We start from the raw sequence: 15,197 nt of genomic DNA, 5'->3' as shown, positions 1-15,197 counted from the left end.
TCTTCTTAATCAAATATAGAAACCCAGCCCAGTTCATGGCCCATATAGCAACAACCATCAGACACTTTACTGCCCTAGACCCAGAGGGGCCAGAAGGCTGTCTTATTCTCAACATGCATTTTATTACCCAATCTGCTCCCGACATTAGAAAAATCTCCAAAAATTAGATTCTGGCCCTCAAATGCCACAACGGGGCTTAATTAACCATGCCTTCAAGGTGTACAATAATAGAGAAGAGGCAGCCAAGCAGCAATGTATTTGTGAATTGCAATTACTTGCCTCCACTGTGAAAGAAATCCCACCCACGTCTCCAGCACACAAGAACTTCAAAATGCCAAACGGCAGCATCCTGGCATTCCTCCAAGACCTCCTCCCTCCGGATCTTACTTCAAGTGATGGAAATCTGGCCAATGGGCCAAGGAATGCCCACAGTCTTGGATTCCTCCTAAGCCATGTCCCATCTGTGCAGGACCCCACTGGAAACTGGACTGTCCAACTCACTCAGCAGCCACTCCCAGAACCCCTGGAAGTCTGGCCCAAGACTCTCTGACTGACTCCTTCCCAGATCTTCTCAGCTTAGTCCCTGAAGACTGACACTGCCCAATCACCTCAGAAGCCTCCTGGGCCATCACAGACACTTTGAGTAACTCTTGTGGTGGAGGGTAAGTCCCCTTCTTAATCAATGTGGAGAATACCCACTCCTCATTACCTTCTTTTCAAGGACCTCTTTCCCTAGCCCCCATAACTGTTGTGGGCATTGATGACCAGGCTTCTAAACCTCTTAAAACTCCCCAACTCTGCTGTGAATTTGGATCATATTCTTTTATGCACTCCATTTTAGTTATCCTCACCTGCCCAGTTTCCTTATTAGGTCAAGATGTTTTAACAAAACTATCTACTTCCCTTACTATTCCTGGGCTATAGGCACACCTCATTGCCACCCTTTTCCTCACTTCAAAGCTTTCTTCACATCCTCCCCTTGTGTCTCCCTGCCTTAATCCACAAGTATGGGATACCTCCACTCCCTCCTTGGCGACCTATCATGCATCCCTTACCATCCCATTAAAACCTAATCACTGTTACCGCTAGGGCCTCTTATCACCCACCTGTTACAACATGGCCTCTTAAAGCCTACAAATTCTCCTTACAACTCCCCTATCCTACCCATCCAGGAACCAGACAAATCTTACAGGTTGGTTCAGGATATTTGCCTTATTAATCAAATCTTCTTTCCCATCCACCCTATAGTGCCAAACATGTACACCCTCCTATCTTCAATACCCACTTCCACAACTCACTATTCTGTTATTGACCTCAAAGACACCTTCTTTACTATCCCCTTGCATCCCTCCTCCTAGCCTCTTTTTGCCTTTACTTGGACTGACCCTAACACCCACCAATCCCAACAACTCACCTGGACTGTTCTGCCCCAAGGCTCCAGGGACAGCCCACACTACTTTGGTGAGGCCCTTTCTCATGATCTGCTTTCTTTTAACCTGTCTGTCTCTCACCTTATTTAACATTTTGACGATCTTGTTCTTCCCAGCGGGACACTATCCTGCTTCTTCAACATCTCCGTTCAAAGGGGTACCGAGTATCCCCCTCCAAGGCACAAATTTCTTCCCCTAGTGTTACCTATCTCGGTATAATCCCCCATCAACGTACACACACCCTTCCTGCAGACTGTGTTCAGTTAATCTCCCAGACCCCAATCCCCACCACCAAACAACAACTCCTTTCCTTCTTAGGCGTTGTTGGATATTTTCGACTCTGGATACCAGGCTTTGCTATCCTAACCAAACCACTTTACAAGCTCACAAAAGGTAACTTAATTGATCCCATAGACCCTAAGTCTTTCCCTCATTCTTCTTTTTGCTCTCTCAAAAAGTCCCTGGAGACCGCTTCCACACTAGCACTCCCCGACTCGTCCCTTCCTTTTTCCTTACACACAGCTGAAATACAAGGCTGTGGTCCTGGAGCCCTCACACAGGAGCCAGGCCCACAGCCTGTTGTCTTTCTATCAAAACAACTTGACTTCACAATTCTGGCGTGGCTCTCATATTTGTGTGTGGCGGCAGCTGCTGCTATAATACTTCTGGAAGCCCTCAAAATCACAAGCTATGCTCCACTTACCCTCTACAGTTCTCATAACCTTCAAGCATTAATATCCTCCTTACACCTTTCACACTTAACTGTCTGCTCCCTACTTTTTGCAACAGGGCTTTACACAGTCATCCCCATTACTTGAACTGTGCCCCAAAAACTTGTCATCCCTATTATCTTCTGTCTAGTCACACTCCTATTCACCATTATCAACTACTCATAAATGCCCTGCTCTCATTTATACTGCTAGTTTAACTGTTTCTCCAAACCATCACAGCTGATATCTCCTGGTCCTATCACCAAACCGCCACTCTTGGCTCCCTCTTAGAGTGGATAGATGGATGATCTTTGCTGGCAGGGCACACTCAAACACTTTCACAATTGTATGAATTTCTCAATTCATACAAAACCACATCCAGGCCATCACCAGTCATTCTATATGACAAATGCTCCTTCTAACAACCCCACAATATCACCCATTACCCCAAATCTTTCTTCAGTTTAATATCTCCCACTCTAGTTCCCACGCTGCCCCTAATCCCGATCTAAGCAGCCCTGAGAAACAACACCCATTATCTCTCCATACCAACCCAAAAATGTTTGCTGCCCCAACACTTCACCACTATTTTGTTTTGTTTTTCATGTTAACATAAGAAGACAGGAATGTCAGGCCTCTGAGCCAAGCTAAGCCATCATATCCCCTGTGACTGCATTCATACATCCAGATGACCTGAAGCAACTGAAGAACCACAAAAGAAGTGAAAATAATCAATTCCTGCCTTAACTGATGAGAGTCCACCATTGTGATTTGTTCCTGCCCCACCCTAACTGATCAATTAACCTTGCGACATTCCTTCTCCTGTACAATGAATCTCAGGAGCTCCCCCACCGAGCATTTTGTGACCCCTGAACCTGCCCACAAGAGAACAATGACTTGTAACTGTAGTTTTCCACTAACTACCCATATCCTATAAAACTGCCTCACCCCTATCCCCCTTTGCTGACTCCTTTTTTTCACTCAGTCCACCTGCACCCAGGTGATTAAAGAGGTATACTGCTCACACAAAGCCTGTTTGGTGGTCTCTTCACACAGATGCGTGTGACAGATTACAGCCCTAATGACACCTTAACATTAGCTCTGTGAGACTTCTGACCTCCAGAACTACAGGGTAATACATTTATGTTGTGTGAAGCCAACAAGACTGTGGTGATTTAAACAGCAGCATTGGAAACTAACGCAAGGGGAAGAGATGTCTTTCACCTCACTGAGAACATGGTTGTCCTCTGTTCTTGGAAATATTTCCACCTTCTTATCTGGTGTCAATTATGTCATATTTTCTAGTATTTAAAGAAAAGATCTGCTACCCTAAAATTCTATATCCAGTAAAAGTATTATTTAGAAATGAAGGACAAATTGAGAAGTCCTCAGTTGTAGAAAAACTAAGAGTAATTCCTGCTAGTGGATCCACTTTAAACATAGCCAAAATGAGCCCTAGGAAGGTAAAACTAAAGATAAAGAGGGGATATTAAATACCATTCTGGACAAAAGGCTACAAAAATGAGAAGACAGATGGACATAATGCATTGCTATCATGTGTGATAGTTGTATCAAAGTTGTAACACTGCTTTATTCCTAATATATGCAGAGAAATTACTTTTAAAAAACAATCTATTTACAACGGGGGAGGAAAAGTGACATAAAAAAGGTAAAATCCTATATTTATTTTAAATGGTAATATATCGACACCAACACTGTGAGAAGCTATGCATATAAAGGAAATACCACGACAACCAATTTAAAAATCACTATAAAAAGAGATACCCCAAAATTAGACAAAATTAAAATGAAATTGTAAAAATGTTCAAGTAACCCAAAGAAAGACTGCAAAAAGGAAACAGAGAAGCAAAAAAAGATACAACAAAAAAGTAGAGTGCAGACTTAAATTTTAATATATCAATATCATATATTAGATATGTAAATTATGAAATTTTAAAAAAGACAACAATTGATTAGTCAAAAAGAAATGTCCCAACTGAATGTTGTCTATAAGACACTCCCATCAAATATACAGTATAAGTAGATTGAATATAATAGGAAGGAAAATAGTATACTATGCAAACATTACTCAAAAGAATCACTAGCAAATACTAATATCAGATAAAGTAGACCACAGAGCAAAAGAATGTTACCAGGGACAGAAAGGTACATTACATAATGAAGAAAGTCATTTTGGAAAGAAGAGCAGTTCTAAGTGCGTAGACACTAAGCAACAGAGCAATATAGTGCATGTGGTAGAAGCTAATAAAACTATTACACGTGAAGACTTAAAAACCCCTTGTTAATGTTCGATAGGACAACTCAACAGAAAATCAGCAAAGAGAGAGAAGCACTCAACCATGTCATCAACCACGGGATCTAACTGACATTGATAGAACACTCCAACCCATAACAATAGAAGTTCACATTTTTTTCTTCCAAGTGACCACAGGACATATACCAAGATGGGACATATTCTGCCCATGTAACCTCTCAACACATCTGCAATAATTAAAATAGTGAATATGTTCTCTGACCACAGAGGGATCAAACTAGAAATCCATATTGAAAATGTAACCCCCAAATTTTCAAATACATGGGAACTATACAAGATTGTTCTTTCCAAGGAACCAGGCTTTGGTTTGCCTGGTGTTCAGTGTCACTTTTTCTGTTTGCAGTTTTATTGATTTCTACTCTAATATTTATTATTTATTTTGCTCATGTTCTACTTCAGATTTAAATTGCTCCTCTTTACATAGCTTCATAAGGTGGAAGCTGAGGTTACTGATTTCATGCCTTTTATTTTTTGAAAAATGCTCATATGCATATGTTTATCTACGTGCATACACATGCATAAATATGTGCAGATGCATATGCATACATGTGGTTTTAATACCATAAATTACCCTGTAAGCACTGCTGAATACCTGTGTTTATTTTCTTTCCTCTGAGCTCAAACTCCACTCACTTGCAAACCTGGCCACTTAATCTGCATGTTCACTGTCATCTCAATCTAAAATTGAGCAAAAATAACAAACTACTTTCATTTTATCTCAATTTTCTTGACTGCTAATACATTTAACATCAGTAAGTCAGAACCTATCTAATAGATTAAGGCCAAAGCTGCCAGGCCACTCCTAATATGACTCTTCTCACACCAAGGAGTGTAATTGACATTGATTTAAAAATATGGTGTCATCTGCTTATGTCTCCAATACTCTTCACTGCCCCAAGACTAGCTTATGCCAGGATTCACTTTGCCCAGGTAAGTATCTCTTCTGCTTCTCACAGTCCAACTAGATTCATTACTCTGCTAAAAAATAAATATGACCATGGGGGTACATTGCTTAAAAAATATTCCCAGAATGTCCTCCTATACTTAGAAAGCATTTGCTCCCCAAATAAAAAATGAAGGCCTTCTTAATTTCACACTAGTCATATGTGGTGATCTTTAAGACACTGAGAGAAAATGGCTCTGACCTGCCTCCTCACAGACTTTCTCTTTTTTCCGTTGGTTAAGTCACTCTCCTCATAGTGCCTTTCTCTGTCCTTCACGTGTTCGTACTGTGTTCCTTCTAAGAGCTGTGATCGTCGTGAACCTCGAAGCCCTTCAGAAACTTCTCTTCAGGTCAGTTGTTCTCCTCATCCAGGTCAGTTACCTCCTCAGAAAAAGTAGCCTCTGCCTCCCCAACTAACTGACTATATTTCCTCATTAACCACTTCCTCTCCCCTTGCCACTTTTTTCCTTTATGACCCTTAACATTTTCTAGAATGTTTTTGTTGATTTGTGTTTAATTAAATATGGCTTTTTTTTTTCACCAGAAAAGTTACAGGTAAATGAGAGTCAGACACTGACTTTCTCTGAGGTGCAGCCTAGATATATTCCTGGTCCAGCATAGTTGCTCAATTAACACTTTATTGAATGAAGAATGAATGAATGAATGAATGAATGAAAAGTTAATGAGCAAGAAACTTTTATTGAGTGAAGAATGAATGAAAAGTGAATGAGCAAGAAACTCTCCAAGACATAATCAACACTTGTGACCTATACTCATTGAAAACAACCCACTGAATGTAAAACATGAATTATTCTGAGTAAGGAGAAGTTTGAACAGCAGTGTGCTGCTCTTCATAGTCAGAAAGAAGGAGAGAAAATAGAGGGAAGAAATTGTTGTCTCAGATGCATTTTGCATTTGCCAGGGAGATAAGAAAGACATCCAAAGTCCATGATAATCAGGTATGAGGATTCTTATCTTTTTAAGAAACAAGCAAATAGACTTTGCAATCACAAATTTGCAATCAATGAGACTACTCTGTCACTTAACTCTATTGCCTCCTTTTCACAAAAAGTGGTTTTATTATTTAACTCTTCTTGGAAAACAAACTAGCTCCAAACAAAATGCCATAAAATGAGCATGTACAGTCCTCCCTCAGTATCCATGGGAAATAGTTTCCAGGACAACCTGCAGATATTCCAATTTATGGAGACTCAAAACATTTATATAAAATGTACAGTATTTGTGTAGAACCTACACATTTCCTCCTGCACCCTTCACATCATCTCTAGCCTGCTTATAATACATAATACGATGTCTACATATGACTTACCTTGTGTGGATTCATCCAAGTGGTACTCAGCACACGGAGAAGTCAAGTTTTGCTTTTTGGAATTTTGTGGATTTGTTTTCTAAATATTTTTGATCCAGGATTAGTTGAATCCATGGGTGCAGGCCCCATGGATAGAGGGCTGACTGTACAGCTGCTTATAATTCTGAGGATCACCTCTGTGGTTCTTCCATTCTGGGCTGACTGTACTGATCTCTGCTGAGCCCACTTATGTGTCTGCAGTTACTCTGTGGTTCAGTTGTGACTGGATGGTCTGATGTGACTTCTTTTTTTTTTTTTTTTTTGAGACGGAGTCTCGCTCTGTCGCCCAGGCTGGAGTGCAGTGGCCGGATCTCAGCTCACTGCAAGCTCCACCTCCCGGTTTACGCCATTCTCCTGCCTCAGCCTCCCGAGTAGCTGGGACTACAGGCACCCGCCACCTCGCCCGGCTAGTTTTTTGTATTTTTTTTAGTAGAGACGGGGTTTCACTGTGTTAGCCAGGATGGTCTCGATCTCCTGACCTCGTGATCCGCCCGTCTCGGCCTCCCATGTGACTTCTTTAACCTATCTGGAAGCTGGTTTGATGTGCAGGTTGGACAACATTTGGTTTACATGGATCAGGGAGATTCCCCAACTTCCATTAGATTTGTTCCCAGATCAACTCTGGGATTCAAGTCTATTCATTGTGGGTTGTTTGGGAGAAATTCTACAAAGACAGTGGTTAGTGAAGAAGCTGAACTGCTGTCATTTATTGCTGTTAGCAGTTATTGTTATCCTCTGAAATGCATCTTATATAACCAAGATCTCCCCAGGGTGGCCCAACAGTGCAGCTCAGCTCAGCCCATCCAGTCACTTCCCTGGATGCCTGCAGGTGTGAGAAAGACAATGCGCTCAGTTACAGGAAAGGCAGGGGCCCACCCTGGTGCTGAAAACTGTATGACACAGCTTTCATACTGTTTCATTACAAAATAGAAAGACTTCATTTTCTTTGTACTTAAGATAGTTATACAATTTTTTCTATAATGTACCCATGCTTTTTAACTAATTTGAATTTTCACAACTGGATGTATTTATTATTTATGCCTTAAGTGCTCTTAGTAACTTATGGCAAGAGTGAATTAATAGAGACAAGATATGGATTAGTCATGCAACAATAGAGAAGTGTGTGGATTCAGATAGGATAAAGATCAAAGGGATGACAAATATATTCTTTTGCAGAAGCAGATTCTCATAGATCACCCCCAGTCAAGGTTCACATTCAAAGTGCAATGGTGTGTCAGCCACATTGTGCAAATGGTCAGCTCTGGAGAGTAACCTTGGCTAGCACATTGCAGGACCAAAATTACCTGTAAAGATAGGGGAAAATAAACCATCATGGAAATAATAATAATTTGAAAGAGTTCTCAGTTATTTATACTTGGATATAAAGCAGAACACTACAATGAATGAAACTACAACCTAAACATTTTAAGCCTTTACTTCTTAGTTTTTTTATTTTTATTATTATACTTTAAGTTCTAGGGTACATGTGCATAACGTGCAGGTTTGTTACATATGTATACTTGTGCCATGTTGGTGTGCTGCACCCATCAACTCGTCAGCACCCATCAATTCATCATTTATATCAGGTATAACTCCCAATGCAATCCCTCCCCCCTCCCCCCTCCCCCCTCCCCATGATAGGCCCCAGTGTGTGATGTTTCCCTTCTCGAATCCAAGTGATCTCATTGCTCAGTTCCCACCTATGAGTGAGAACATGCAGTGTTTGGTTTTCTGTTCTTGTGATAGTTTGCTAAGAATGATGGTTTCCAGCTGCATCCATGTCCCTACAAAGGCCGCAAATTCATCCTTTTTTATGGCTGCATAATATTCTATGGTGTATATGTGCCATATTTTCTTAATCCAGTCTGTCACAGATGGACATTTGGGTTGATTCCAAGTCTTTGCTATTGTGAATAGTGCCACAATAAACATATGTGTGCATGTGTCTTTATAGCAGCATGATTTGTAATCCTTTGGGTATACACTCAGTAATGGGATGGCTGGGTCGTATGATACTTCTAGTTCTAGGGCCTTGAGGAATTGCCATACTGTTTTCCATAATGGTTGAACTAGTTTACAATCCCACCAACAGTGTAAAAGTGTTCCTATTTCTACACATCCCCTCCAGCACCTGTTGTTTCCTGACTTTTTAATGATTGCCATTCTAACTGGTGTGAGATGGTATCTCATTGTGGTTTTGGTTTGCATTTCTCTGATGGTTGGTGAAGACAAGCATTTTTTCATGTGTCTGTTGGCTGTATGCATGTCTTCTTTTGAGAAATGTCTGTTCATATCCTTTGCCCACTTTTTGATGGGGTTGTTTGTTTTTTTCTTGTATATTTGTTTGAATTCTTTGTAGATTCTGGATATTAGCCCTTTGTCAGATGAGTAGATGGCAAAAATGTTCTCCCATTCTGTAGGTTGCCTCTTCACTCTGATGGTAGTTTCTTTTGCTGTGCAGAAGCTCTTTAGTTTAATTAGATCCCATTTGTCAATTTTGGCTTTTGCTGCCATTGCTTTTGGTGTTTTAGACATGAAGTCCTTGCCCATGCCTATGTCCTGAATGACATTACCTAGGCTTTCTTCTAGGGTTTTTATGGTTTTAGGTGTAACATTTAAGTCTCTAATCCATCTTGAATTAATTTTTGTATAAGGAGTAAGGAAAGGATCCAGTTTCAGCTTTCTACTTATGGCTAGCCAATTTTCCCAGCACCATTTATTAAATAGGGAATCCTTTCCCCATTTCTTGTTTTTTCAGGTTTGTCAAAGATCAGATGGCTGTAGATGTGTGGTATTATTTCTGAGGACTCCATTCTGTTCCATTGGTCTATATCTCTGTTTTGGTATCTGTTCCATGCTGTTTTGGTTACTGTAGCCTTGTAGTATAGTATGAAGTCAGGTAGCGTGATGCCTCCGGCTTTGTTCTTTTGGCTTAGGATTGTCTTGGCATTGTGGGCTCTTTTTTGGTTCCATATGAACTTTAAAGTAGTTTTCTCCAATTCCGTGAAGAAAGTAATTGATTGCTTAATGGGAATGGCATTGAATCTATAAATTACCTTTAGCAGTATGGCCATTTTCACAATATTGATTCTTCCTATCCATGAGCATGGTATGTTCTTCCATTTGTTTGTGTCCTCTTTTATTTCACTGAGCAGTGGTTTGTAGTTCTCCTTGAAGAGGTCCTTGACATCCCTTGTAAGTTGGATTCCTAGGTATTTTATTCTCTTTGAAGCAATTGTGAATGGAAGTTCATTCATGATTTGGCTCTCTGCTTGTCTGTTACTGGTGTATAAGAATGCTTGTGATTTTTGCACATTAATTTTGTATCCTGAGACTTTGCTGAAGTTGCTTATCAGCTTAAGGAGATTTTGGGCTGAGACGATGGGGTTTTCTAAATATACAATCATGTCATCTGAAAACAGGGACAATTCGACTTCTTCTTTTCCTAACTGAATACCCTTGATTTCTTTCTCTTGCCTGATTGCCCTAGCCAGAACTTCCAACACTATGTTGAATAGGAGTGGTGAGAGAGGGCATCCCTGTCTTGTGCCAGTTTTCAAAGGGAATTTTTCCAGTTTCTGCCCATTCAGTATGATATTAGCTGTGGGTTTGTCATAAATAGCTCTTATTATTTTGAGGTACGTTCCATCAATACCAAATTATTGAGTGTTTTTAGCATGAAGGGCTGTTGAATTTTGTCAAAGGCCTTTTCTGCATCTATTGAGATAATCATGTGGTTTTTGTCTTTGGTTCTGTTTATATGCTGGATTATATTTATTGATTTGCATATGTTGAACCAGCCTTGCATCTCAGGGATGAAGCCCACTTGATCATGGTGGATAAGCTTTTTGATGTGCTGCTGGATTCAGTTTGCCAGTATTTTGTTGAGGATTTTTGCATCGATGTTCATCAGGGATATTGGTCTAAAATTCTCCTTTGTTGTTGTATCTCTGCCAGGCTTTGGTATCAGGATGATGTTGGCCTCATAAAATGAGTTAGGGAGGATTCCCTCCTTTTCTGTTGATTGGAATAGTTTCAGAAAGAATGGTACCAGCTCCTCCTTGTACCTCTGGTAGAATTCGGCTGTGAATCCATCTGGTCCTGGACTGTTTTTGGTAGGCAAGTTACTAATTATTGCCTTAATTTCAGAGCCTGCTATTGGTCTATTCAGGGATTCAACTTCTTCCTGGTTTAGTCTTGGGATAGTGTAAATGTCCAGGAAATTATCCATTTCTTCTAGGTTTTCTAGTTTATTTGTGTAGAGGTGTTTATAGTATTCTCTGATGGTAGTTTGTATTTCTGTGGGATCGGTGGTGATATCCCCTTTATCATTTTTTATTGTGTCTATTTGATTCTTCTCTCTTTTCTTCTTTATTAGTCTTGCTAGTGGTCTATCAACATTGTTGATCTTTTCAAAAAACCAGCTCCTGAATTCATTGATTTTTTGGAGGGGTTTTTGTGTCTCTGTCTCCTTCAGTTCTGCTCTGATCTTTGACCAAAGTTGAAATGAAGGAAAAAGTGTTAAGGGTAGCCTAAGAGAAAGGTCGGGTTACCCACAAAGGGAAGCCCATCAGGCTAACAGCGGATCTCTCGGCAGAAACTCTACAAGCCAGAAGAGAGCGGGGGCCAATATTCAACATTCTTAAAGAAAATAATTTTCAACCCAGAATTTAATATCCAGCCAAAATAAGTTTCATAAGTGAAGGAGAAATAAAATCCTTTACAGACAAGCAAATGCTTAGAGATTTTGTTACCAACAGACCTACCCTACAAGAGATCCTGAAGGAAGCGGTAAACATCGAAAGGAACAACCAGTGCCAGCCTTTACAAAAACATGCCAAAATGTACAGTCCATTGATGCTAGGAAGAAACTGTATCAACTAACGAGCAAAATAACCAGCTAATATCATAATGACAGGATCAAGTTCACACATAATAATATTAACTTTAAATGTAAATGGACTAAATGCTCCAATTAAAAGACACAGACTGGCAAATTGGATAAAGAGTCAAGACCCATCAGTTTGCTGTATTCAGCAGACCCATCTCACATGCAGAGACACACATAGACTCAAAATAAAGGGATGGAGGAAGATCTACCAAGCAAATGGAGAACAAAAAAAAGCAGGGGTTGCAATCCTACTCTCTGATAAAACAGACTTTAAACCATCAAAGATTAAAAGAGACAAAGAAGGCCATTACATAATGGTAAAGGGATCAATTCTTCAGGAAGAGCTAACTATCCTAAAAACATATGCACCCAATACAGGAGCACCCAGATTCATAAAGCAAGTCCTTAGAGACTTACAAAGAGACTTAGACTCCCATACAATAATAATGGAAGACTTTAACATCCCATTGTCAATATTAGACAGATAAATGAGACAGAAAGTCAACAAAGATATCCAAGAATTGAACTCAACTCTGCACCAAGAGGACCTAATAGACATCTACAGAACTTTCCACCCCAAATCAACAGAATATACATTCTTCTCAGCACCACATCACAATTATTCCAAAATTGACCACATAGTTGGAAGTAAAGCACTTCTCAGCAAATGTAAAACAAGAGAAATTATAACAAACTGTCTCTCAGATCACAGTGCAATCAAAGTAGAACTCAGGACTAAGAAACTCAATCAAAACTGCTCAACTACATGGAAACTGAACAATCCTGCTCCTCGATGACTACTGGGTACATAACAAAATGAAAGCAGAAATAAAGATGTTCTTTGAAACCAATGACAACAAAGATACAACATACCAGAATCTCTGGGACACATTTAAAGCCGTGTGTAGAGGGAAATTTATAGCACTAAATGCCCACAAGAGAAAGCAGGAAAGAGCTAAAATTGACACCCTAACATCACAGTTACAAGAATTTGAGAAGCAAGAGCAAACATATTTGAAAGTTAGCAGAAGGCAAGAAATAACTAAGATCAGAAAACAACTGCTTCTGTCACTCCTTCTACTTGGTCATTTGCAGACGTCATTAGGAATAGTCTATTTCTTCCTTTCCTAATATGTACTTTATTTTTACAGACTTCAATCCTTTTACAGTCTACTGCATCATAGAGAAAATTGAATAAATAATTTAGTTCACTTTTAAATGGCAAATGGTTCTATAATAACTATTTGCCACTGAAATGTTGACAGCCTGAAGAAAGAAAAAGAATGGGATTTATTCAGCCATGGTAGTATCTTCACATGAATCGCTTTTACCAAGTCAACTATTTGGATAAACAAATAGAATTTTCTACTATTTAGAATGTTGCAGAATTCAAATGGAGCGGTGTAGTATGCACTGACCTACTTTTACTGATAAAGTGAAGAACCACTGAGGCTATTTAAGGATTCATACAGTGAGACATTATTTCTGGAAACCTGGGATTCTGCTGCCTCAGTTGAAAAGAGTCCAAGAATCAGAGTGCAAATTGTTCAAGGTTTTTTTTTTTTTTAGAACCACAAAAATGTCCAAATAGAACAGAGATGCTAAAACCACACTAGCTGTCTATAAAGGAAGCAGCTGGTAAATCTAGTAAACACTGATGGTCTTGTTGAGGTTTTTGTTTCATGTTGAATCACTGTGGGAGATAAGTTACTAGTCTCCTGACAGTAATAAACTGCAAAATCTTCAGGTTCCAGGCTGCTGATGGTGAGAGTGAAGTCTATCCCAGACCCACTGCCACTGAACCTGGCTGGGATGCCAGTGGCCCTGCTGGATGCCCCATAGATGAGGAGTCTGGGAGCCTGCCCAGGTTTCTGCTGGTACCAGGCTAACTTGCTGCCGACACTCTGACTGGTCCTGCAGGAGAGGGTGGTTGTTTCCCCTGGAGACAAAGACAGGGTGGCTGGAGACTGTGTCATCACAATTTCTCCGGTGGTATCTGAAATTGGAAAGAAAACAGAAATGCACTCATATAATCTAGATCAAGACCACTGTCTTTGAGTAAAGGCAAATTTGTTGATCTATATTGAATTTTAATTATATTTCTTGCAGAGCAGAGGTGGTAGGAGTTTTCAGTGATGTGCAAAACCACCTCATGTTCCCCTCACCTGGGAGCCACAGTAGCAGGAGGAAGAGAAGCTGCACTGGGGCTTCCATGGTTCCCTCTGAGTCCTAACTGAGCAATTCCTCCCCAGAGCTCTGACCCAGGCATTGATATGAGCTCTGGAAGGTAGGGCAGCTGGGAGGGACATGCAAAGCAGCTGGGATGGGAGCTGGGCTTCTGGCTGCAGAGACCTGCTTCTTCCTCTCTGAATTGAGCATCCTGCGCCTCCCTGGTTGTCAGGTCAGAAAAGTCTGTTGGTTCAGTCTGAGTGTAGAACTTCTCCCTTGTGATCACAGAATTTCATCCCTGTGTCTTTCTTCTCCTCAGTCACCTAAATTCAGCCAGATGATGTTTGGCACAAGACTGCTAAGAACAATATAAAAGGCTGTGCTTTCATTTCTCTCTTCCTGTCTTCAATATGCCCAGTCATCTCCCTAAGTGCATTATTGGTTCTACTGAAGTGAAGAGTCAGTTAGAACTTAATCTTCCAGATACACCTTTCATTTGCTTGTTAATAATGTTTTCTGAGGGTCATGAAGCTTTCCATTAACCCAGACACATACCCTCTTTGAGTTAAAAGTGAAAAACTTCTGTTTACGGTCCCATGTCCTGGCAGGCCCTGACATAGATGCTCTATGGCTTGCCGATTGCTTGAAATTGACCAAGTAGCTTCACTTCCTTGTGTCTCAGTTTCCATGTCTGTGTAACTGTGACAATAGTGGTACTTACCTTACAGTGCTGTAGACAGTTTAAAGAAAATAAGATGAAACACTTACGATAGTATTCAGGACATTATGGGGCAATTAATTTTGTTTTTATTGATTGAGTATTCAGCACTACAGTCATCATTATCATAAATATACTTACACTTAGCATGGAAAATAGTCTTAAATCTAATCCAAGAATGCTTTATCTGCAGTCATATTAAATTCTAGGGCTTTTTTTTCAGTAACTGTACACAACTCTTAAAATCCTAATGATTTGGTCTTAATCTGTGCTAAAGTACTCAGAACTTCAATCATTCCCATCCATCCCTGTCTAATGCATTACTTCTTATCATCCATTATCAAAATGTTACCCCATGAAAGGTTGCCATGTCCTGTTGTTGTTCTTCTTTCTTACGTAATCTTGATTCTACCTTGTTATCTTTTGTGTTATTCTTGTCCCAGGACTGACAATAAGGACAAGCTACCATCATTACTTATGGGCTCACTCAAGTATAATTTTTTCAGGCTTGTTATCTTGGAAATGTGGACTGTGTCTTGCAAAGAAACTTATTCATTTGGTCAATGTGTTATGAAATAAAATATTTTATCTACCTATGATCCAATATTTAATTTAGACTGATTTGAACAGAT

At 39.9% G+C, this 15,197-nt stretch overlaps 1 gene segment (V, D, J or C); it reads right to left on the bottom strand.

Moving 5' to 3' along the window:
- Positions 1-13,279: 13,279 nt before the first annotated feature.
- Positions 13,280-13,985, bottom strand: LOC117088470. The segment is given in 2 exon segments: positions 13,280-13,674; positions 13,844-13,985. Coding segments are annotated over 2 exon segments (444 nt in total).
- Positions 13,986-15,197: the final 1,212 nt, after the last annotated feature.

Source organism: Trachypithecus francoisi, unplaced genomic scaffold, assembly GCF_009764315.1.
Source record: "Trachypithecus francoisi isolate TF-2019V2 unplaced genomic scaffold, Tfra_2.0 Contig00761, whole genome shotgun sequence".
Lineage (NCBI taxonomy): Eukaryota > Metazoa > Chordata > Mammalia > Primates > Cercopithecidae > Trachypithecus > Trachypithecus francoisi.
The sequence above is the reverse complement of the archived record's forward strand: the minus strand, read 5'-3'. Positions and strand labels throughout refer to the sequence as shown.